The sequence below is a fragment of the Anguilla rostrata genome, chromosome 18 (assembly GCF_018555375.3).
Source record: "Anguilla rostrata isolate EN2019 chromosome 18, ASM1855537v3, whole genome shotgun sequence".
In the NCBI taxonomy this organism is placed as follows: domain Eukaryota; kingdom Metazoa; phylum Chordata; class Actinopteri; order Anguilliformes; family Anguillidae; genus Anguilla; species Anguilla rostrata.
In genome coordinates, this window is record NC_057950.1 from 22,993,693 (window position 1) to 23,015,662 (window position 21,970).

At 41.4% G+C, this 21,970-nt stretch overlaps 3 protein-coding genes across 9 annotated transcripts; 1 reads left to right on the plus strand and 2 right to left on the minus strand.

Moving 5' to 3' along the window:
* Window positions 1-277: 277 nt before the first annotated feature.
* c1d (C1D nuclear receptor corepressor) lies at window positions 278-6,375 on the minus strand. Of its 3 annotated transcripts, XM_064317835.1 has the most exons (6): window positions 6,355-6,375; window positions 6,022-6,075; window positions 4,874-5,017; window positions 3,655-3,721; window positions 3,515-3,570; window positions 278-754 (listed from the first exon to the last, which is right to left on the minus strand). In XM_064317835.1, the coding sequence occupies exons 1-6, from the start codon at window positions 6,358-6,360 to the stop codon at window positions 581-583; spliced, it is 501 nt and encodes a 166-aa protein (XP_064173905.1). In that variant the 5' UTR covers window positions 6,361-6,375; the 3' UTR covers window positions 278-580. The 3 variants fall into 3 exon arrangements, with proteins under 3 accessions (XP_064173905.1, XP_064173907.1, XP_064173908.1); XM_064317837.1 differs by lacking the exons at window positions 6,022-6,075; window positions 6,355-6,375 and adding an exon at window positions 5,733-5,826; XM_064317838.1 differs by lacking the exons at window positions 6,022-6,075; window positions 6,355-6,375 and adding an exon at window positions 5,178-5,328.
* On the plus strand, window positions 5,995-16,288 carry LOC135245060 (uncharacterized). 5 transcript variants are annotated; one of them, XM_064317826.1, is made up of 20 exons: window positions 5,995-6,337; window positions 6,466-6,673; window positions 6,790-6,956; window positions 7,225-7,355; window positions 7,449-7,615; window positions 7,872-7,957; window positions 8,160-8,240; window positions 8,678-8,792; window positions 9,902-10,077; window positions 10,299-10,520; window positions 12,093-12,295; window positions 12,410-12,541; window positions 12,713-12,850; window positions 13,243-13,477; window positions 13,904-14,105; window positions 14,353-14,596; window positions 15,051-15,193; window positions 15,368-15,537; window positions 15,633-15,855; window positions 16,026-16,288. In XM_064317826.1, exons 1-20 carry the CDS (start codon window positions 6,179-6,181, stop codon window positions 16,163-16,165), a joined length of 3,342 nt encoding a protein of 1,113 aa, XP_064173896.1. In that variant the 5' UTR covers window positions 5,995-6,178; the 3' UTR covers window positions 16,166-16,288. The 5 variants fall into 5 exon arrangements, with proteins under 5 accessions (XP_064173896.1, XP_064173899.1, XP_064173898.1 ...); XM_064317829.1 differs by having other exon boundaries at window positions 15,710-15,855; XM_064317828.1 differs by having other exon boundaries at window positions 15,054-15,193.
* dnaaf10 (dynein axonemal assembly factor 10) lies at window positions 16,161-21,821 on the minus strand. Its single transcript, XM_064317832.1, has 8 exons — window positions 21,486-21,821; window positions 20,243-20,343; window positions 19,787-19,917; window positions 19,303-19,404; window positions 18,314-18,429; window positions 17,912-18,046; window positions 17,115-17,212; window positions 16,161-16,810 (listed from the first exon to the last, which is right to left on the minus strand). The coding sequence occupies exons 1-8, from the start codon at window positions 21,669-21,671 to the stop codon at window positions 16,603-16,605; spliced, it is 1,077 nt and encodes a 358-aa protein (XP_064173902.1). The 5' UTR covers window positions 21,672-21,821; the 3' UTR covers window positions 16,161-16,602.
* Between the last annotated feature and the right edge of the window lie 149 nt (window positions 21,822-21,970).

Consider the following 21,970-nt stretch of genomic DNA (forward strand, 5'->3'; position numbering starts at 1 on the left):
AGTTCAAAGACTCAAAAGCCCACTTTCTGCATTATGCAGAGACCGGTAACATTACAGGGCAGGGTCAATCTCTGGGTCAGAGACAGAGAAAAGTCAAGTCACTATGCTGAATGGAATCGTCAATATAGTACGGAGAGGAAATTGACGAAATATAACATTTGTTTGTAGAACATGCCTATGTTAACTGTAAAATAATTAAAATGCGGTTTCTTGGCTTTGACAAAAGCAAAACCAATTTGCAGTCCACCACATTCAAGTAATAAAACCAGTAAAAAGATTAAGAAATTCCTTGCATTTTAATTAATGTACATATTCCTTCTGCAACATTCAGTACACCAAACAAACATAATTACAAATTACACATCTGTAATAATGCTAACAGTTAATCCTTTCCATTGCAGCCAAACCTCCCCCCCCCCCAAAAAAAAATTTTTTTTTTTAAATTGAAATGAAGAAAACTGACAGTCTCTCAGGTTTGTGGTGAGGACTCGTTTCTCTTTTCCTTTGTGCATGGCACATAATTCCTCGCGCTCTTTCAGCACAGTTCGGCTCGGCACGGCCCGATTTGGCTCGGCTCAGCTCAGCTCTGCTTCCGCCGTTTAGACTGATGGGGCCCCTCGGCCTCGGGCTTCTCGCTCTCCGGCTCCCACAGGGCGTTCCTCACGAAGCGCGACGCGGCCCCTCTGTCCAGACGAGCCGCCTTCTTCCTGTCTGTGATCTCCTTCACTTTGTTCATGTAGGTCCTGATCCGCTCCTGCTCAAGGAAACAAGCCATATGTCCTTCCCCATTTAGACGCCATTTCACTCTCCGTTTTATATAGACGGTAGGCTACAGAAAAGGAATACAGTAAGTATTCTTTTTCCTCTTCTTGCCACATGAAGTTAACACAGCCTGTGAGTTGCTCATAGCACATCAGTACTGATATGCAATAGGGAACAGAAAGTATTTGAATGGTCTTGCATGTGTATACTAATTGATTAGTTTGTCAATGTGGTGCAATTTTTATTAGGCATCATAAATTACTTCTAATGTTGACAGTGTAATTAGATCAGGAAATATGTATTGCCTGACTCTTAGTAGAGCAAACGTGTCCAGTCTTATCCAAAAAGGGCCATTGTGGGTGCAGGTTTTTGTTCTAGCCCAGAACCAAGACCCCTGATTCTATGTATCAAGGTCTTGATTGAAGACCATGATTAGTTAACTAGCTGAATCAGGTGTGGTAGTGCTGGGCGAAAATAAAAAACCTGCACCAACACCAGCCCTTTTCAGAAAAGGTGAACAAAGGAAAACACCTCTGTAGTAAAGGTTAACACTGCCATCTGGTGGTCATTTTATGTGTGGCATTTACTTGATGACATTTACTTGAAGTGTAAAGCACTTGATTTGCATTAGTTGTATCTGCCACCAGGGCTTGAAAACAGATTTTTTTTTTCTACTCGTTTGTTCGAAGCAGAAGCTGAATTTGAATGTATTGTTCTTTTGTTCCTCCTGCCACACAATGTTCCTGAACTAGTTTGAACAAATTTAAAAAACGGCTAATTTTGTTTTTCTCCCACCTCACGAAACACTGAAACCAGCCTAGTAGCCGGTCTCAAAACCTATTATATTTGTGACCATGTTTCAGAAAATAATTTTTTTAAAACACAGGTAAAGCATTTATTCTATGTGACGATAAATATATTCTCTGTGTAAATAAATATTGTCAGAAATATTCTCAGAGGCAGCCCACCTCTAAATTCAAAATCCCCCGGCAACAGAGAATTCATCCATGATTACCAGCACTTCACATTTGCTATTGGTCAAAACTGCCCCAAAATATGAAGCTTGCCTTAATTTGGCAGCGACGATAGGCAGATTTTCATATGCAATAAGGACTCCTTTTTTACCAGCACGATAAATTGGCACGTTTTAATGCCAACAGTCCGTAATCACTGTAGCAATCTGTAATTCAAAAAAAAATTATCATATTAATTTTGGCACCTGGGCCAGTATACGGTAAGTATTTGGAAAATTGCACGGAATAAACAAAAACAAAAAAAACACCTTATTAATGATTACCTAAATGTTCACTTAGTTTTTGCTCAGGAACAGTAATTCAGTAAAAACAGTTGTAATTCTGTTTGGGTTTTCATTTTCATGCCCAGCCGTGACAGCTAGCTAAGATATCAACATAGACATTTCATTTTTTCTGATATTATTTCAGTTTAATTGTATGCTTCTTATAGGCCACCACACCACAAAGGTCATTAGAATTCAAGAAATGAGGCTGTATGAATAAAAGACAACATATCAAGCTAAAACCTGATACAAAAACACTCAAACTAAAGACACAATGTTACTTGTGAGTTCTGAAAAAGGAAAAACCAAAAGTGCTTTCTCAGAGAACTCGAAACAAACTACTTGTATGCTTATGTTAAGTGTTTTTCAAAAAAATAAAAGTGTATGGCTGGGGTTTAAATCACCAAAGCAGAGCCTTTATCACTGTTCTGCGGCCAAAAAGGCTTTTATCTCAAGAATTTGATTTTCAAAAAGGAAATGGAATTGCTGAAGTCAGTTTTTCTTGTGATTGCCCACGCATGGGCACTGAATCAAGAAGGAATTAATCATCTACACAAGCTCATCCATCATGCACAAAGATCCATCAGAGGAACAGTGGCACCATAATTAAAGAAGATGAATCATTTATAATACCTGCAGTTACTGCATTCCCTCTAATGGTATTTCAAAATGTAACGGTGTCCACATACTGTATCCCTATACAATGGCAATAATACATGTTGTATATATATTGCCCTTTATTGTGTCAACAGTTGAGCCTGTACGTTATTCTGGTAGACAACAAAATAAACCTAAACATTCTACACATATTATTACATATTGTTTCCACCTGAAGTTCATGTGTACTGGCAGCTTACAGCTGGCCAAGATTTCATAGAATACATTTGAATATACAAAAACTACGCAATTTAAGCTGAAATGTATTTACTCAATAGCCAAGATTTCAAAACGCCAATGACACCACAATTACTGCTTGCCTTTTTCTGGCCAAGGTTTTGAAATTGTTGACTGCGTTCAACCGTACTCACATAATGCGAGAGTGGGAGCAGGCGGATACACAGAACTGCAGCATTAATAAGCACTCTACAAAGCAGTAAATCAGCAAAGACTGCTGATTAAACAGTACTGTAAAACAGGTGTGATTACACATCTAAGATGCACGGGTCTTTAAATAATCAAATGTACGAGCACAGTGCAGTTAGTACACCATAATAAATTCAAACAATGGAGTTTAGAAATAAGGTAGACTGAAATGAGGAAGAGCAAAAATGAGAAAATGAGAGTAAGCCTGAAATTCTCACTGATTAATCTTAGTCTGAATGAAAGTAAAACTGAGCTCACTGCACATCACCAGCTTCTTACACTGCCACTGATTGCAATGTTTCTCTTTTTAACCATCTGAAATGTATGGTTGCCTTTATATTTGTTACTAACAAAAATGCAGATCTTACTCACCAATTCCTGTTTAATTCCATGGTCTTTTGGGTTGATTCCTTGAGTCACCAAATAAACTGGCAAAAGAAGAGCATGTTACACTTTAAAAGAAAGATATATCGCTAATATAGCTAGACAGAAACAAAGTGATACACACTTACTCCAAAACAGTGAATTCAGGGAATAAGCCGACATCAAATCCAGTTTGGCTTGCTCCAAGGGATCGAGCTAGTATGCAAGAAAAATCCAATTTTATATAATGTATATATTATTATACAAAACGCCCTAGTCTGTCTAAGTTTATGAACAATATTAGCATGCAGTTTCATTCTGTAAATAAACAGGACATGCCAACAGCTACCCCCTCAAGTTTATAACAGTGTTCTTGTTTATTCTACATGCAAATGCATAACATCTACCTCCACAGTTTGCATCCCCATAACCATAAACCCTCACAGAAACAATCTAAACTCATCTCATGTCATGTCCTAGGTACAGATACGTAGCAGTTATACAGCACTTGCTTATAATAACAGACAAAATTGCAAGTGTAATCATTTCACATGCATATTTTAGCCGCTGTTTCTTGAAGATACACTACATGAGTGTAAATTATGTGGACACCACTTCTAACTAGTTGGTTTGGCTTCAGCCACACCCATTGCTAACAGTTGCATAAAATCAAGCATACAGCCCTGCAATCCCCATAGACAAACATTGGCAGCATAATGGGTCATACTGGTCATAAGTGGCACTGTCATAGGATGCCACATTTCCAACTAGTCAGTTTGTCAAATTTCTGCCCTGGTCACCTGTAAGTGCTGTTACTGTTAAGTGGAAATGTGTAGGAGCAACATCAGCTCAGTCGCAAAGTGGTAGGCCACACAAGCTCACAGAACGGGACCGCCAAGTGCCAAAGCGTGTAGCACGTAAAAACGGTCTGTGCTCAGTTGCAACACTCACAGAGTGAGTTCCAGACTGCCTCTGGAAGCAATGTCAGCACAAGAACTGTTCATTGGGAGCTTCATGAAATGGGTTTCCATGGCTGAGCAGCCTCACATAAGCCTAAGATCAAAATTGTGTGCTTCAAACTTTGTGGCAACAGTGTGCAGAAGGCCCGTTCCTGTTACAGGATGGCAATGCCGCTGTGCACAAAGCAAGATCCATTGAGAAATGGTTTGCTTGAGTTTGGTGTGGAGGAACTTGACTGGCCTGCACAGACCCCTGACCTCTACCCCATCAATCAATGTAAATACACATTGCACATTTAAAAACACACACTAAAACTGAAATACAGATACATGTATTTAATTATAAGAAACAAGCTATCCTTTAAACACAGTAACACAGTGTGACATTGACAGTAAATGGTTTTCTTACTTTCTGAAGAAGCTCGTTTTTCGACAAAGAGATCATTGTGTCCACCATTTTATTAACCGAACCCACAGAGGAGTCAAATCCCGTCAGGGACTCCGCAATCTCGGTCGGATAATCTTCCGCAGCACCATCTTCATCACACATGTTCTACGAGCAAACCAGAATGATACATCCATGACAATACAAACGTGCAATACATCTTTTAAACGTCTGCCAATTTTGATAATCTAAAAGAGCATTGAGCATTAACACATTACACACTTCCAAATGAAATGTATGAAAATCATATATTAGCTTTAGTTCATACCACGTTAGGTCCACATACAGAGAAAGCAAATGCTATCTATATTGATCAATACAAATACGATATGTATCTGCAGAGCATTTGAAAGTAACTACGGCTTTTCAACTAACGTTGATCAGATAATGTTATTCACGTGATTATTTTACATGGATTAACTGACCACGTTAATGTTAACTACATCCCATGCCAGTTGGTTGGTTGATTAGTTATGTAGCTCGTTCAGAAATTAGCTATGGGCATTGAATGAACAATGAATAAGCACGAGCCATTAGTATTTTAAAGACAGTTAACTGTATTGACTTAATTAACTCGAGATTGCTAGTTCATGTTATCACTGCGTTATGTTGTAGGACAGCATTAGCAGTTTAGCTAGGTAACTAACGTCTATTTAGCTAGCAAGCTAGATAGTTGAACTGTGTTCAAGAGACATGGCAAACGTTAGCCAAAAAAACAATTGATCCTAGTTATCTTTTCTGCCGTGAAAAAATGTAAAATCCATCCGTTTGTTAGCTTACCAAATAACTTTAGCAAATAATTACTACAATTACATTGCCATACCTCTGTCCTGCTCCTGCGTGCACGTTCATTTGGTGACGGTACTTCCTGTGTTAAGCGTAGCAATCGGAAATAAAATGGTTGAGGCGATTTGTAGTCTTGGGTAATGTAGTTTTTATTTCCGCAAGTTGAACTTCCATGGCAATCATATTCGCTTTTTGACTTGCAAATTCATTCAAAATAAGAAGCATATGCGTGATAAAAAACTTAAATTCTCACTTACAATATTGCTGATACAAATACCATCAAATGATCTAAATTGTTTTAGCTAAATTGTTTAAAGTTAGCTTACCTTATTAGAACGTTTACAGGAATGTAACTTCACCGGAATGTAACGCTCCAGTTGCTATGGAAATTTTGTTGCAGAAAAATGAAACCTGATCAGTGAGTCAGCTTAGCCGACTGGAACACTGTTCATCGACCTCAAAACTAAACCAGTTCATAACACGATGGATAACTGTGATTTAGAAAAGCTTTCAATTTCTGTAGGAAAATTATACCCTCCATTCGAACCCAATTTATTAAATTATAAAGTTATTGTTCCTTGCAATACCAGTAGCGTGACACTGGAGCTACTGACCAGTGACTGTGGAGCTTCATATAAAATTGTGAGTATTAATCCTACTTGCATACACCGTTCCGTCGATAGGAAACGTGTCTGAATGCTGGCTTTCTAGCTCTGCATAGCTGATTGTATTCACTAATTTAGCTAACAATCCTACTACTTGTCTTACAGCATTTTGGAGATGGTTCAAACGTTATTCAGTTGAATGATGGGATAAATACAATTAATATAGAGGTGGTAGCTGAGGACGGCACAGCGAAGACGTACTGCGTTGAAGTGACCAAACTGTCGGCCAGCGTTGCGGAGCTTTGTGGTCTGGAAATAGATGGGGGCGTGCAAATACAGCCAGAATTCTCGCCAAACGTTTACGAATACTCGAGTGAGTCTGTCAATTAGCCTAGATGTCGATATAACTGCTTATTATCAGTAGTAGAAGCCTACTTCCAAGCGCATAAATATGTTTAATGAAGCTACTCTTCGTATATTTGTTTATAGGTGCAGTTCACTTAGTCAAAAATTCTGTGACAATACTGCCAAAGCTACCCGATGTGAACATGCAAGTTTCAGTGAACGGCTCGGACAGCACTGAAGTTATCTCCTTAAACATCGGAGACACACTTGTTAATATTGAGGTTTGCTCGGCAGATGGCACCAAATCGCAAGTAAGAGATCAATCGGCAGAATGTTATGGGAGAAATAATCAATTGAAAATGATAATGACGGAATTAATTCTACACTCTTCTTAATAATTATGTTCGAAACAGTGTAGCTTTATATAGGCTAGGCCTAACTCGATTTTAAAACGGTAGATTATTTACTTATTGATATGTTTTATTTATATTCCAAATTCACATGTCTGGCGAACATTTTTCTGCAGAAAAGATGTAACTATGTTTGAAGTGCCATTTTGAAAATTATAATCTATTTCAGGTATATACACTACTTATCACACGAGAACAGATCCCTCTGGCTGTGACTTTCAAGGATGAGAGAGATCAAATGGAGTATGAGTGTCCTTTTTCACTTACAGCACTTTACAGGCCAGTTTCTGTTAGCCCAAGGTGAGTAATTTTCTGCCATTACCCACCTTCTGCCCTTCCATTACGTTGTTGTGTTTGTGGCAATCAATGGGAAATGTTGCCTTTTTTCTGCAGTGACCCCAAGCACATCTACTCAGCCCCTTGCATCGATGTACTCACCAGGAGGTCAAAGGTCGATCCTTTGGATGAGCATCCCCTCGGGGAGAACTGGAAGTCGCCAGAACTGGACCTGGACAGGAAAATGTCTGCTGCTCCAGTCAAGTGTTTCTTTGCTTACCGTGGTATGGCAAACATGGCAGTGCACTTAACACACATAAATAAAAACAGTTTTCCAGAGCCAGCATACCAGTAATTTTTCAGTACCAGTTCAGTCATGTTCAGTGCCACGTCTTTGCAGATCCATATTGCTGCTACATTGTTTGATTTGTACACTGAAAGACAGCAATTGTAAAGTGAATGTGAATGTATTGATGTCCCAAAGGAAATTAGACATTACATTATGGTATACTGTATAACATGGTTCCCATCTCTATACAGGGTGTGAAAGTGTGATGAAGTTATCAGAGGTTGGGTCACATGCAAAGGATTGTCCACACAAACCCCCTATAAAGCTGGACGCTAAGGTAAGCATGGCATATTTAAAGTTAGTCACTGAGTAAAATCAAAGCTGGTGATTTGGGTTTCAGTTTCATCATTTATGTGAGAGCATGTTTCACAGCCATGTGTGAAATAGATTGCATTTAATTTTCCCAAGAACAGGCATTTAAGTAGATGTAATTATATATTGGGTTCATTTGACATTGCATCATCTTTTTTTTGTTCCAGGATGTCACTGAAACAGAGTGGTACAAAAAACACTTTGCATCCTCAAGTTGTCTGGAAATTCAGACAAAACACTCCTTGGAGGTAATCACAGTAGCACGGCCAAACTTGAGAACCACTGCTCTAGGTGGCAGGACTTGCATGCAGCTACACTGACGAGTTAGAGATCATGCTGCAGTCGAGACTAGGGCAGTTTGATCTTGAGTTCATTCTACATCCAGGAAATCTGGAAAATCTTGAATAAATCTCCAACTTGAAGCCACGGAGCAATCAGCCCTGCAAATGTGTAGGCACCTTGTTATTATTATTAAACCGAATCCAATTCACTCTGTGCATGAATAATCATAATTGTATATTTAACCCTCATTGTAAATATTAACTGTTGGCAACCCATTTGACTGTCAGCTATGCGTAGATACAGTATGTATAGATATGCCTTTAAATACTGATGTAAATATAGTATTCAGATGTTTGTATAATGGTTTTAGGTGTTAATTAAATTGTAACTGATTTATTCATAGACACGGAGCTGGGAGAAGCAGCTGTGGAAGGCCATAGGAGAGGCTGATGTTCATCAGCTGTGCAGCCATGCCAAGAAGCAGCTCAAACTATACAGAGAGACGCTGCCCAAACCAGGCATGTGAGACTATGCAAAACAGCAAAGCCAAACCTAACAGGACACCAGATTAGCGCTAGTCAATTAGCAATGAACCCACTAGACCAGTCCAGGAAAAATTAAAAAGAAGTGCTAGAGAAAGAACTATAAAAACCTCAGAAACTGAACTATCCCTTTAAGGCTACAGAAAATATGTAGCCAAGGCACATATTTTCTTCTCATGTCATCTTCTCTTGTCAAAAAATACCTTCATTGATATTACTGAGAGATATTAAACCATTGAAAGCACTTCGTACAGAATGATTAATATCTACAACAAATTAGTAGCAATTAGCACCTGTGAAACCATCAGTAGTTAAAAAGAAATGCTCCAAATTGATATCCAATATAAAGATAGATGTCGTAATGCATGTTACACCAATTCATTTTAAATTTCAGATACATATTGTATTATCACCTGCAAATTAGACATATCTTTGCTATAAAATAGAGTGAAGTCCTGATCATCATTTAGACAATCTCCATTTCTAATTAAATCGGGTGTCAGATCGATGCCAGTCATTATAAGAGAGCACGATTGCTTTGTGAGCTCATTTAAAATGCTTCTCCTCCGCTGCATAACCCTCACTGGCAGTATGAATGGCATATTTATTTTCAGCGAGGCAGCCCAGATTCCAGTGCATCTGACAGTCCTCTGGCCTCACATGCCCACACATTCTGTTTTCAGTAAAAGCAAAATGAGGTAAATTCCTCCCACATGTACCAGCTAAGGTGCTAAAATCTATCAGCCAACTATAAAAACATGCTGCCATGGACCTTATAGGTGCAAATAATGCCCTTTTCACTTAGAACAAAGGGCTGAAGGCACTAGACAAGTAAACATGGCTAAAAAATAGGACTCAGAAATAGTGCCTATTTCATGGTAAATATTACAGTGAATCCGATGTGTTTGCATAGCATCAGGCGGTTGTTAACAAGCAAAGTTTAAATGTACACGGTTGTGAAAAAGTGACAGATTGTGGCTGTTGTTACATGGGTAATGCACACTGTATAAATAACGTATGCAAGAAATGAAAGAATTTCACCACGGAAGCCGTCCTTTCACGGTGCAATGCGCGCTTCTGCCCAGGGGACTCCATGCAGTACGAGCACGGACGCTCGCCCCTGGACCGCCTGGATCAGGCCGCCGTCCACTACGCCTCGGCCGTCAAGCTGAAGCCCAGAGACCCCCAGCTGCACTTCCTGCTCGGCCAGGTCCTGGAGGAGCAGCACTATGCGGCAGAGATGTACGGCCTTAAGAAAACGGTAGCGTACCGTAACAAGGCCTTCACTCTATGCCTAAGGGTGTGGCCTCTCACTTTCACTTTCATACATACTGGTGACTACTAACGAGTGGTGGTGTACAGTCAATGCGTAAATACAGTTAAATAGAGTATAACCTTGGTTTTTAATGTAGCTTAGCGCAGGCTGTTGACTGCAGCAGTGTGCTCCTCATCGAGTTGACTCCGGCTCCTCTCTCCTCTCAGAATGAGGAGGACTCCCAGGAGCCGGGCATGGCCGAGGCGGCGGGGAGGGAGGAGGAGATCCTGGCCATCTGCAGGCTCCATGGCTTCAGCAGCCGACCCACGCTGGAGAACCAGCTGAAGGCCCTGGATGCCGAGCTCCACCAGCTGAAGGAGCAGGGCCTGTCGGGGAAGGCCGACTACATCCAGACCCTTTTCATCTGGCTGTCGAAGAGGGCGGGGAAGGTAACTCCCGTCGGCAGCGTGAGCTCGAGCTCAAAGAGTCACAGCTGTCGAGCGGTTACTGGGTTGAGCAGTTAACTTCAGAGTACTCTCAGATGTCGGCTGGTCTTTGAAGGAGCTTAACCCTTATTTGACATTGACAATATTTCAAAAGTAAAAGGGAAATGTGCACGTAAAAAAGGTATAGTAATGAGAAAAGGTCGGCCAACCCATCTCAGCTTTTTATTTCATATTTTAAAATGAGTCCATCACTGCGTAGGGTTTTATCTTGATGGATTCCAGTCTCTGATTACCCTACAATTCCAAGAAATGCCTTCATGCCTGTGTGGGAAGAAGTACTTTCTATTTTTAATGACAGTCTTCTTTTGAAATTTTCCATGTGTTCTCTGTTCGATTCACAGACCAAATAATCCAAAATATTCAGAATTATATTTACCTCCTTTTATTAAGATGAAGTACCTTGGATCATGTTAGCATATGCAAGCTCACTTTAGAGGGAAAATGTTTGGCTGGTCTTTGGAATAATAGAAACATTTGTGCTTTAAGGAAGAAGCAGAACAATTTTCTTAGATTCAAAATTGAGAACATTTACTCAAAATTGCATCATCCCCCCTTTCATCAACACAAAGGATTAGGAGTCCATCTTCCTGTGATAAATGGTGTGAGAATACAAGCTCTGTACTTGTGTTAAAGGAAAAAAACAAATCCTAGTGGTTTTCATTTAGCTCCAGTTCTTTCCACCACTGAGAGCTGAATATAGAAAAAGACAACTTGGACCATCTCTAGGCCATCATATCAACTGTCGTGACACTGTCACAGACATTATGCAAACAATAAGTATATAGATATATAAATGTATAGTAAAATGCTAAAATGTTGAGACAGTTGTGTCAGATTGGTTGTTTTTTTCTGTACTAACCCAAATTGGAATTTTCAAATCAAATAATGACTGAGGCAAAATCCACTATGTCTGCATTTATTTCATGTGTTTAAACAGACATTGACTATAGTACAACAGTGCTGTTCAATTAATTCAAATCCCCCTAATCCAAGTCAGCATACAAGGAGTACAGAAAAAGGACATGACCTACACTGACTGACGGAATTAATATGTTTGATTGTACTTTGTGCATTAGAATAATTCAAAGGTGAAACTCACAGCTAGCCACAATTTGCTTAAAGGCAACACGGAATGCAGATGTAAACTGCATGAAAAAAACCCTTCCTTCTCTTTATAAATGATCACTTTCAGACTTGGAACTAATCTTCTAGTTTCTAGAATAATTTTATGCAAAGACAGACCAAAACAATGTAGATTCTATGCATGGTGTAAGCCCTAGTAGAACTGCAATATACCCCCCTTTGACTGAATTATATTCTGCATGCAATGTGAGTAATTATCAGTAATTACAAATGACTGTAATACTAATGACATAACATAATGACGAGAACAGGCCATTCAGCCCAACAATGCCTGCCATTTTCTTGACTGATTACTACTTAATAAAAGCAAAGACACTAATAATGATAATGTGGTACTGAGGAGATGTCTGTATTGGTATATTTCTGAATCAGGACGGGCGGGTCTGTGTTTCGGACGAGGAAAGCTGGCTGCATCGGGCCCTGCTGAAGTACCTGGATGCCTGGAGCCTGAGGCCGGAGAGCTGGGAGTACGGCCTGCACGTGGGGCGGCTGCTCCTGGAGCAGGGGAGGCACCGGGAGGCGCTGCCGCACCTGCAGGTGGCGCTAGCACTGCAGCCCTGCCAGCCTGCCCTTCGGTAAATTAAGGGGGGAGGGCCAGAACAGGCCAAATGGTGAATTAGATGTCCAGCAATTTTTAGTGTCAAACAGTGTGATCTTGATGCCATGTATTTGTGTGCTGTGCCCGTCAGATTCTATAGCAGCTTGGCACTGCTGCAGCAGGAGGGAGTCTCGACCTCAGAGGAGCAGAAGGCTGTGCTGTTTCTCCATCAGGGCCTAGAGCACACACTGGCCCTGTGCTGCAGCCAGGACGGCCCGCACAGGTATGTGTGTGTGCACTGCTGTGTGTGCCAGTGTATGTGTGCACTACTGTGTGTGTGGCAGGGTATGTGCCTGTGCGTTCCTGTGCGTGTTTGTGTGCCAGTGCGTGCATGCGCTCCAGTGTGCGAGTGCTTCCATTCTCAACGGATCGAGTTCTTTCCTTTCACACTCAGAGGAGACGTATGGAAAGTGACTGACCCGCTGTCCGCCATCAACGTTCAGTTCCTGCGCGGCTGCCTCGTTCTGGGAGAGCTGCTGCAGAGGACCAGGCCAGCTCAGTGTCACATGACCGCATCACAGGTCTATCACACGTGAGTCTGCCCATACTTGCGCATCGGAAATGCTCACTGCGTTCCTGGAAATGACAGGTTCAGAAAGCTCACAGCTGAATGAGGGGACCATAACAGGTACAATCATCAGTATTGGGTTTCGAATGGTGCTAATATTTGGAAAAGGTTTGGTTACATGTGTTTCTTGACCAGTGCCACTCTCACTAACTGTACAGTTTAGGGCTTACAATTGCTTACAGTAAGAGGATGTTCTCTGTTGGTCCTCCAACAGAAAATAGGGAGCTAAAAATGTTTGGTTAATAGATATGCTGTATTTAAAAATATATAAATTGAAATAATAAAGACTTAATGAAAAACCTAAACCATGACTTAATTTATGGCCCTTTTTTGTGGGGTGTGCCCATCTTCCCCAGTGTGGTGGTCCTGGCGCTGAGGGGTGTGTGTAGGTGTGTGTGTCGGGGGCAGGTGGCGCAGCAGCTGGAGTGGGTGCAGCTGGATGCCCACTTCGCCCTCCTCCAGTCTCTCACGCTGCAGCCGCCGACCGCGGGGAAACAGCTCTGGGTTGCCAGGAGGTGCCAGGCCCTGAGTGCCCTCATCCGACTCACCACTATCGCCCCCTGCCAGGAGCTGCTGAACATGCAAGAGAAAGTCAGTCGTCTACTTGCTCAAGAGTCATTCATAAATCACCTTCCACAGGAATCCTGGTCCTGTGGAGCTGCAGTGTCTGCTGGTTGCTATAGTTATTCAATATCAACGTTTATCAATTTAAGCAGTAAACTCACATCAGAGAACCATGCAGCCCTCCACGATCAGAGCTGGTGACCCCTGGATATAGAACCTTGAAGGCATCATTTCACATTAAAAACATTTCACTGTTATTAAACATTAAATATTATTTGACCTGATAATTAAGTGGGAAACAATTGTGATCAGTTGAAGTTATTAGTTGGCATTAATCTTATTTAATTTCAGACATTTTGCCAAATTTGGAAAACTTACCATAAAAACCTCTTGGTGTCAATTAAAGGACAGTACTTGCTACTGTGTTGCTACTTGCTTGCCGTGCCCATCCAGGTGTGTCAGATTGGGGTGGTGACCACGCCGGGCAGCAGCCAGGCCCTGTGCCTGCTTGGCATCGCCCAGCTGGCCCAGCACGATGACAGCCCCGCCTCGGAGCGGGGCCAGACCGCCCTGGCGGACGCCCGACTCAGCTTCCGTGCCAGCGTGGCGCTGGAGGGCACGCCCGTATATGGAGCGGCTCCCGAGCAGCTGACCGGTAGGCATGGCGACGCCACCGCAAGCTTACCCACCCCTCCAGACCTGTCTGCGGAAAGCTCGCTTCTTAAAATGACTTCAAGATGTTACGGTACTGACAACTTTAAATGGCAAAACTGAGAAAACAGATTTGATCTCCGGTCTTCCGAGAAAATTAACATGAAAACTTGGTAATTTTATGCTCAGTCTGAGAGCTCAGCTGCTCAAAACACTCAATGTTGCAGATTGTATTTTTCCCCCACCCTCAGCTCAGAAATGGTGGCAGGACTGGATGTCCAGGGAGAGGAAGACTGAGATGAAGGATGAGAAACAGCAGTCAGAGGGCTCCATGTCAGCTGGTCCCACAGGAGAGGCGGGGCCTGCGGGGAGAGGAGGCGCCCGTGGGAGGGGGGCCCCCGTCAGAGGGGGCGCCACAGCAGCAGCTAAGATCTCTGCGCCTGGGCGAGGGTGCAAACATTTACCGACAGCCAAACCCATCCCACAAGCAGCAAGGTACTGCAAACACACGCCCTTAGTATGAACACGCATGTATATTTAAACATTAAATATCAGGAATGAGTAACACAAAGCAGTTTCTGTAAAATGGTTAAATATTTCTGCATGTAAATACCATGAAATAACAGCTGGTTGTCTGTACTTTTGTCTAACATTCATCTTCTGATCTGAAATCCAATTGCCTTAAGTATAATGCAATAATAATTTCACTCTACTGTTAACATACCTTTGGAGACACTTTACTTAGGCATCAGACAAATATCCAATATCTACTACACATCACTAAGGGAACACAGTATAATGGGTTCCAAAAACTCCAATAAGGCAGCTTACCTACTTAACTTCATGTTACAATGTCCCACTTTACAATTACATTAAAAGATATGCAAAATATTTTAAAATTCTTATCTTTTTTCCTGTATCTAAGTTTGGACATTCTGTTCTTCTCCAGCAGGGGGCGAGCAGCATTTACACGCACAATTAAGACTGAAGTGGCAGCCAAGGCCCAAGTCAAAGTCAACAGCAGAACTCAGGCTTCTCTCATGAAAACCACAGCAGACTGCTGCCCAACTCCAGAAAAAGCAGCTGCAGAAGGTTTGTAGTTGTGGTAGTGCACCTCTGACCAAAGACCTCAGTTGGCTGAAGCCATTTTGTGAACTGCATTTGTGAAGAACAAGAGTACTGCCTTACATACTAGTGTGTATCATGGCCAGCTATCCAGCCAAAGAACACAAGTGTTGCTATTAACAGACATCTTGTATTTGTCAGCCATACCTGCTGAGGAGCAAGTATTTGACAGCAGCTGCGATCTCCCCACTACTCTCAATTGCTGGTCCCACACCTCACGTTTAGGCCTGGCCCGGGCCTACTCCCGTTCCCCTGAGACCAGAGAGCAGGCCTGTGAACTCTTCCGAGAGGTCATCACCAAGGCACCAAAGGTCAACATCACAGTCTTCGAAACTTTAACAGTCTACCTTCTGCTCTTAGTTACGAGAAGAAAATGACCGCTCCGCACCACTATTGCACATTTCAGGTTCACGACGCCTACATTGAGCTCGCTGAACTCCTAGTGAAGACTGACCCCATGGCTGCTGTGGAAGTTTACTGCAGGTTCCCTCTCAATCCTGTCCACCAGCAGACCTTCGACGACGCCTTCATCGTGGGCGAGATCGTGCACATCCTCATGAAGCAGGAGCTTTACGACCATCCGCAACTGGGCCCAAACCTCATCGCCTATGGGAAGCTCATGGGACTAGGTATGGCCACTGAACAGCTCACCTCAAAAAGTATTAAGTCACCTAGGTGCATTCAGACAGTAGCCTAGATTTCATACCCAATGTGCTTCTACAATATGCTGTGACCTATTACTGGATAACTATACAACCAGTTATGAAAAACAAAGCATATCTAACATATTTTTCTGCAGGATGTTTGGAAAAATACATCGAAGTGCTCGATGGAAAATTCAAAACAAACCTCCTCAAGACTGTGTACGCTGGTATCCATGACAAATCGATGGAAGACGAGGACCTGCAGGAGTTTTTCAAATTCAAATGTTGGATATAATTAATCATGTCTTTATTTTGAAAGGTTCATTTTATCATAAATAAAACATAAATTGAAGACTACATACATACATACATGAGAAAGAATTATTGGGATACAGTTTAGCATTGCATTTGTTACAAATATCTCACTTGACTAGCATTACCTGCCACGTGTTACTGAGATGAAAATGAGATGTTCTGGTGCTTGTATCAAGAGTAGCAAGCCCAAATGGTTCCATGGGGTGCTGAAACCCTCATTTCCTTTGATCATGTTTTCCTTGAGGCGTTTAACGGATTAAAAAAATTAATAAAAAATAATTTTTAATCCAACATATTGTATTTTTGTTTGTCTATTAAAGCACTGGATGAATAATTAGAGTGTTGACAGAGCCGTGTTCACACACGACTCTTCTGTAGCTCAGAGTGTGAGAGCGGGCCCCAGAAGCACCGCCCCGCTCACAGCCGGTTGAGTTTGGTCACGATGAGCACGCGCACGGTCTGGTCGAAGGCAGTGCAGACGCACAGGCCCTGCTTGTCAGGGCTCCAGTCCAGGCTGCCGATGGGCTGCGTGGACAGGGTCACGTTCTGCAGGAGGTTCACCGTCCCGGCCACGCCCATGTCCACGTCATCTGCGTCCTTCTTGCTCCTCTGAGCCGGGTACTCACTGAGAGAAAATAAAGAATACCATGCATCGATACCATGACTTACGTTCATGAACTCACTGGCACGAGTTGTCACATTCAGTTCAGACAGTGATCTTGTCATGGGATAATCAATACATTTTTTACTTTTACTTTAAATGTATGCATTTTGAAATGCCTTAGAAGAGCTACCACTATGAACACAGCAGTTGTGGAGTACTGGAGTAATTGTTACCATTAATAGTAGCGACATGACCTAATTCTCAGAGCAGCACCTGAAGACTGCCTTGATGGAGAAAGTGTCATCTCACTACTTCCTATACTTACTATTTCCATAAGTGCAGGTTGCCTGCTCCTCCAGCTGTCATGAAGACATCTCTGTTCTGTGGCAAATGTCGTGCCTGCCAAATTGTAGACTTATGGGCCTAGAAAAGACATGGCAATGTCAGGCACATCTTATTACCTAGCACTGTACCGTCACTGGGACAGGTACTCAACTTCAAGTCCATAACAGTACAACACAATACCATGTGTGCTGCACATACTGTACATTACCTTGTGGACAAATGCACTCAACAGGAGTTATTTTAAGTACTGTCAAAACAGTATCTAAATAAAGACATACAATGTTTCAACAGCTTCAAACAATTACCATTTTCGCTTCAATCTGAGCTTAATGTTTAGTTTAGACCTGGAAAAACCTGAGATGCAAGATCATTTAGGAGAGACAGTCGACCTTTATAAAAGTTTGTTTAGTCAGGCAACCAAATGCATTGCAAGTCCTCAAACACCAAGGGCACATATTTGTAAGAGCACATTGTTCGGTCATTCCGTGAACTACAGAAATATTTTAAGAGGCATGGTTTGTGATCTTTCTAAAGCTACAAACATATGTCCATGCATGTACTGCTCTTAAGGAAAGCCATGGCAGGAGAGTGAAAACCCAAACTCACCACACCGACTCAATGTCATCTTTGGCTACCTGCCCCATGACTAATAGCATCTAAAGTAAACATTTCTCCAAATGGTTCCAGCTGTGAACACCTGAAAAAGGGGTTTTGCATGGTGAAAAATAACCTCTGACATGTGTTTCCATATGCACAAGCCTATGTTCACTCAATTACCTTTTCGGAAACTGACGCAAAACCTTTAGTGGGGTGCTGGGTCCTCATGTCGAAGACATGAAACTTCCCCTCGAGTGACGTTGCCACCAGTTTGTTCATGCTGATGTCTTTCCTGTCAAACTCTACACAGCATACCTGCCAGTAAAAAACACAATTATGCTTAATCTTCTAGACTGAGTCATACAATATACAGAGTTTACCATATACCACATCAAAGAAAAGAAGGTCAATTCACAAAAACTGAAGGCCATTTTGCTGGACTACGATTCAATGAGTTAAGCATAATTAGCCTTTCACATCACAGACATAAGAAGCCAGACTAATGCTATATGATAATGTCTATGGACAGTACTGCTAAAATATGCCATAAGGTTTACAACACTAAACTTAAAAATACAGTACCCCATTTTGGATGTTCTTTTCCCATCGAAGAGACATGTTTCTGAGGTCAAACAGCTTGATGTCCCCATTGTCATATCCAGCACAGACACAGCGATCCTGGTCATTAAAAGCATGACCTAGACAGGGCACATCAGAATTTAGAGAATTTTGTAGTTAACCCAAACTGCACAAAAATAGCAGACTTTAGACACACAAAGATATACAGCAAAGACTAAAAATTTGGACAGATCCGACCAAGTTCCTCAGACCTCACTGGGCGGTGCTTCACCTTGCAGCAGGACATTGACCCCAAACATGCTGCTGAAGCAACCAAGGATTATTTCAGAACCAAAAAGTGGAATGTTCAAGACCAGGTAAATCATTTGACCTGAATTCAATTGAACATGCGTTTCACTTGCTGAAGACAACACAGAAGTAAAAAAAACAAAAACCCCGGAAACAAACGGGAACTGAAGACAGCTACAGAACAGGTCTGGCAGGGCATCACCAGGGAGAACTAGATGGCTGGGGTTTGAGTTATTCTATTGACCATCAGGTAAAGGATACTGAAACTTAAGTATCTGAAAGGATTTACACATGCACAGTATGATTTATTCGTTTCATCATAACTTTTTAATTTTTAAATTGACTTAAATCTCAAGGTGCTCCCTGGATGCAGCTTATGGCACCCCAGGGTTGAAAGGCACTGCTATAAACTATGCTGGTTCACTCCTGTACGTAAGCGCAGTAAAATCTATGGGATACACTTGCAGTCAACAACTGTAGCTGGTGCCTCTACAAATGTCAGATCAAGATACGATTGGCACAAAGGCACAAAACCCTGAAAATGGACTTTCCTTTGTTGTGTACTGCTGTACTAAACCTTCCAGACTGGGGGTCGTTCTTACCTCCAAAGTTTCTGTAAATTTAAGTGAAGTGATTTCCTCAATTCCACACCATACAGTATAATACAAAGTTATTGATACTTATTTAAAAACACTTTCACTCACCAAATGCGACTGTCCAGCAGTCTCTCTTAGTTTCTCCCTCTACTGGTTCCATATTTGCAACAGGTGTGTCTTTCTGCCTAGGGTCCCACACCTTTACTGTCCCTAAACAAAGGTTACACGCATGACCACAGTGCTATTATAAGCATGGCAACACTGCTGTACAGTTACGTTCCCACTTTTTATACAAGGAAAACAACGTGTTTTGGAACAGTTTTGTACCTACCAGACCTGGGTCAAATATGTATTTGTTTTGGATTCAAATACTTTTCTGTGCTCTATTGATCTTGCCTGGTGTAACTGAGCCTGCCAATATGACCAGAAGGAAGGGTTTGCACTTTTTGAGAGTATTTAATTGGTTCCAATACACCAGACAAGATCAGTAATGCATAGAAAAGTATTTGAATCCGAAACAAATATGTATTTGACCCAGGTCTGGTACCTATGGGTGGAAATTCTTACAATTAATCAGGTAACCTACACTTACCATCTCTGCTTCCAGTGACAATTTCAGGGGCCCCGTCACCGATGCCCAGGCCTCCTACACCATCAATGCTGTTCACAATCTCCTTGTGCGCCTTCACCGAGTACACTGGAACATCTGGAACCTCAAGATTCCTGTAGAAGTACACTATTATTTTAAATCTCCCCATTTCAAAACAACAGAGCAAAAAAACTGCAACTCCACACGCAACAAAACGTAGAGTATGAACAACTCAAAATAATTTCTTGAAGGTATAAACAAAATAAAATTATTACAATTATATAATATACAGTATTATATTATAATCATGGCACACTTATTACGAAATAAGTGTGGCACGATTATACCCCAATTTAGAGTTCGCATTTGTGAACTACAGTAGGTGAATGCCAATATCGAAGATATGAAAACATGATGCAAAATTATGATTTAAGAGGGGTCAGAATATTTTAACGTTACCAAACATTGAGGTTCCCGTCAAAGTCCCCAGTGGCCATATGCCTTTGCTGCAGAGAAGTGGCACCAAATGTCCCGCATTTTAGAGGCTTCGCCTTTTCAATCTGTATAAGGGAAGTCGATCTCACGGTGAAGACGGAACAATTCAATGGTCCCATTTCATCTAAAGGTCATAGAACGTAACTAAACACATTCATGCATCGCCTCTTCTGCTTTCAGATAAATGGCAAAAATGGTGCTATCAGTAGGAAAATGCTCTTTCTTTAAAGTGAATACTAATGTCCAGGTGAAATCCATCCAGCTCTTCAGGACTGAAGTGAAATGGGCCAATTGGAGAAACATTATAGCATACTTAAAATATGAAAGTGAACAATTTTTTGTGATCAATATTTTTTTTAACTGAATAAGGACGATATTTACCAACCATCCCGATTTTCCTGGGACACTCCCGAATTTTATTGCCCTCTCCCGGTTTCACATTTCTCCCAGATCCCTCCCGTTTTAGGACTATTTTTATTAGGACATAATTTTTCTCTATGAAAAACTTGCCTTTGAAAATCATTAGGCAAGTGTCATTCAACTACCTTAATCCAACACATAAAATGGAATCGTGAAAGAAACAGATTTGCGAACTACAACAGGTAGACTAGCTAGACTAGAGGGATGAAATGGGATGAAAGAGGTGTTTTGTTCACTTTCATATTGTAAGCTACAATTCTCCAGTGTTTCCAGTGGGCATCTTTCACTTCAGTCCTGAAGTGTTAGTTGGAGTTCACTTAAATAATGAGCATGGTCGTGTTGATTGCACCTTTTTAGCAATTTATGTGATGCGGGAGAGGCAATACACTGCATTTGTTTACTTCTTTTCTATGAGCGTTAGACGTGAAAAAGGCAAAAAAAATAAAAAATAAATGAATGTGCTTGACAAAGAACCAATAGGTAGCTAGATACCCAATGGGTCGCTAGACTGTCTGGCTATGGTAAATCTTGCAAAACAACACACGTAACAATTAACATTACAAATGGGAATAAAAGGGATTGATACGGACTGAGCAAGCAAGCAAATCAACGATTTTTAAGTTTGTATGTTGCCATAGTAACCAAGCATTTAACGTTAGCCAGCCAGTCAGGGCAGTGACAGCTAAGATACTACCGCGTTCTAGAAACGTCCAGCAATGGCACTAGTTGACCAGCTAAGCTACATGAAGCATAAATGTAAGTTCCTGATTATGAATGTGCATCATACCTCCTTAACAAGCTGTACTTCTCCATGTTGAACCTCATAAATCTGCATCACTCCGGTTCCTCTGGCGAAGTTTCCCAAACATACAAACTTTGCACTGCATGGGATCCATTTGCTGTCAAATACAGTGTAATTCAAACTTTTCTGAATGTGCGATATGATTTGTGGCTTTTCAAATGGCGTCGTCATTATGTTGTGAGTGCAAGAAAACAACGATATCGCACGCTAACTGAAGAGCGCAAACTAAACTTAACGAAGAATTGAATAAACCAGAATGCCAGAATGTTGCACCAAGCCTCAGCACCAGCTCGCACATCAACGTAATCAGTTTGTCAGTTATCACGTGCTTACTGAGGCACATTTCTAGGACCCCGTTGTCTATTCAAGAGTGTCTAATTCTATGCCAGAATATGGCGTTCCTTTAAATTCTTAAATTATTAATGAATTATTATTAATACCAGCGTTATTGATCACAGCAAAACAAGAAA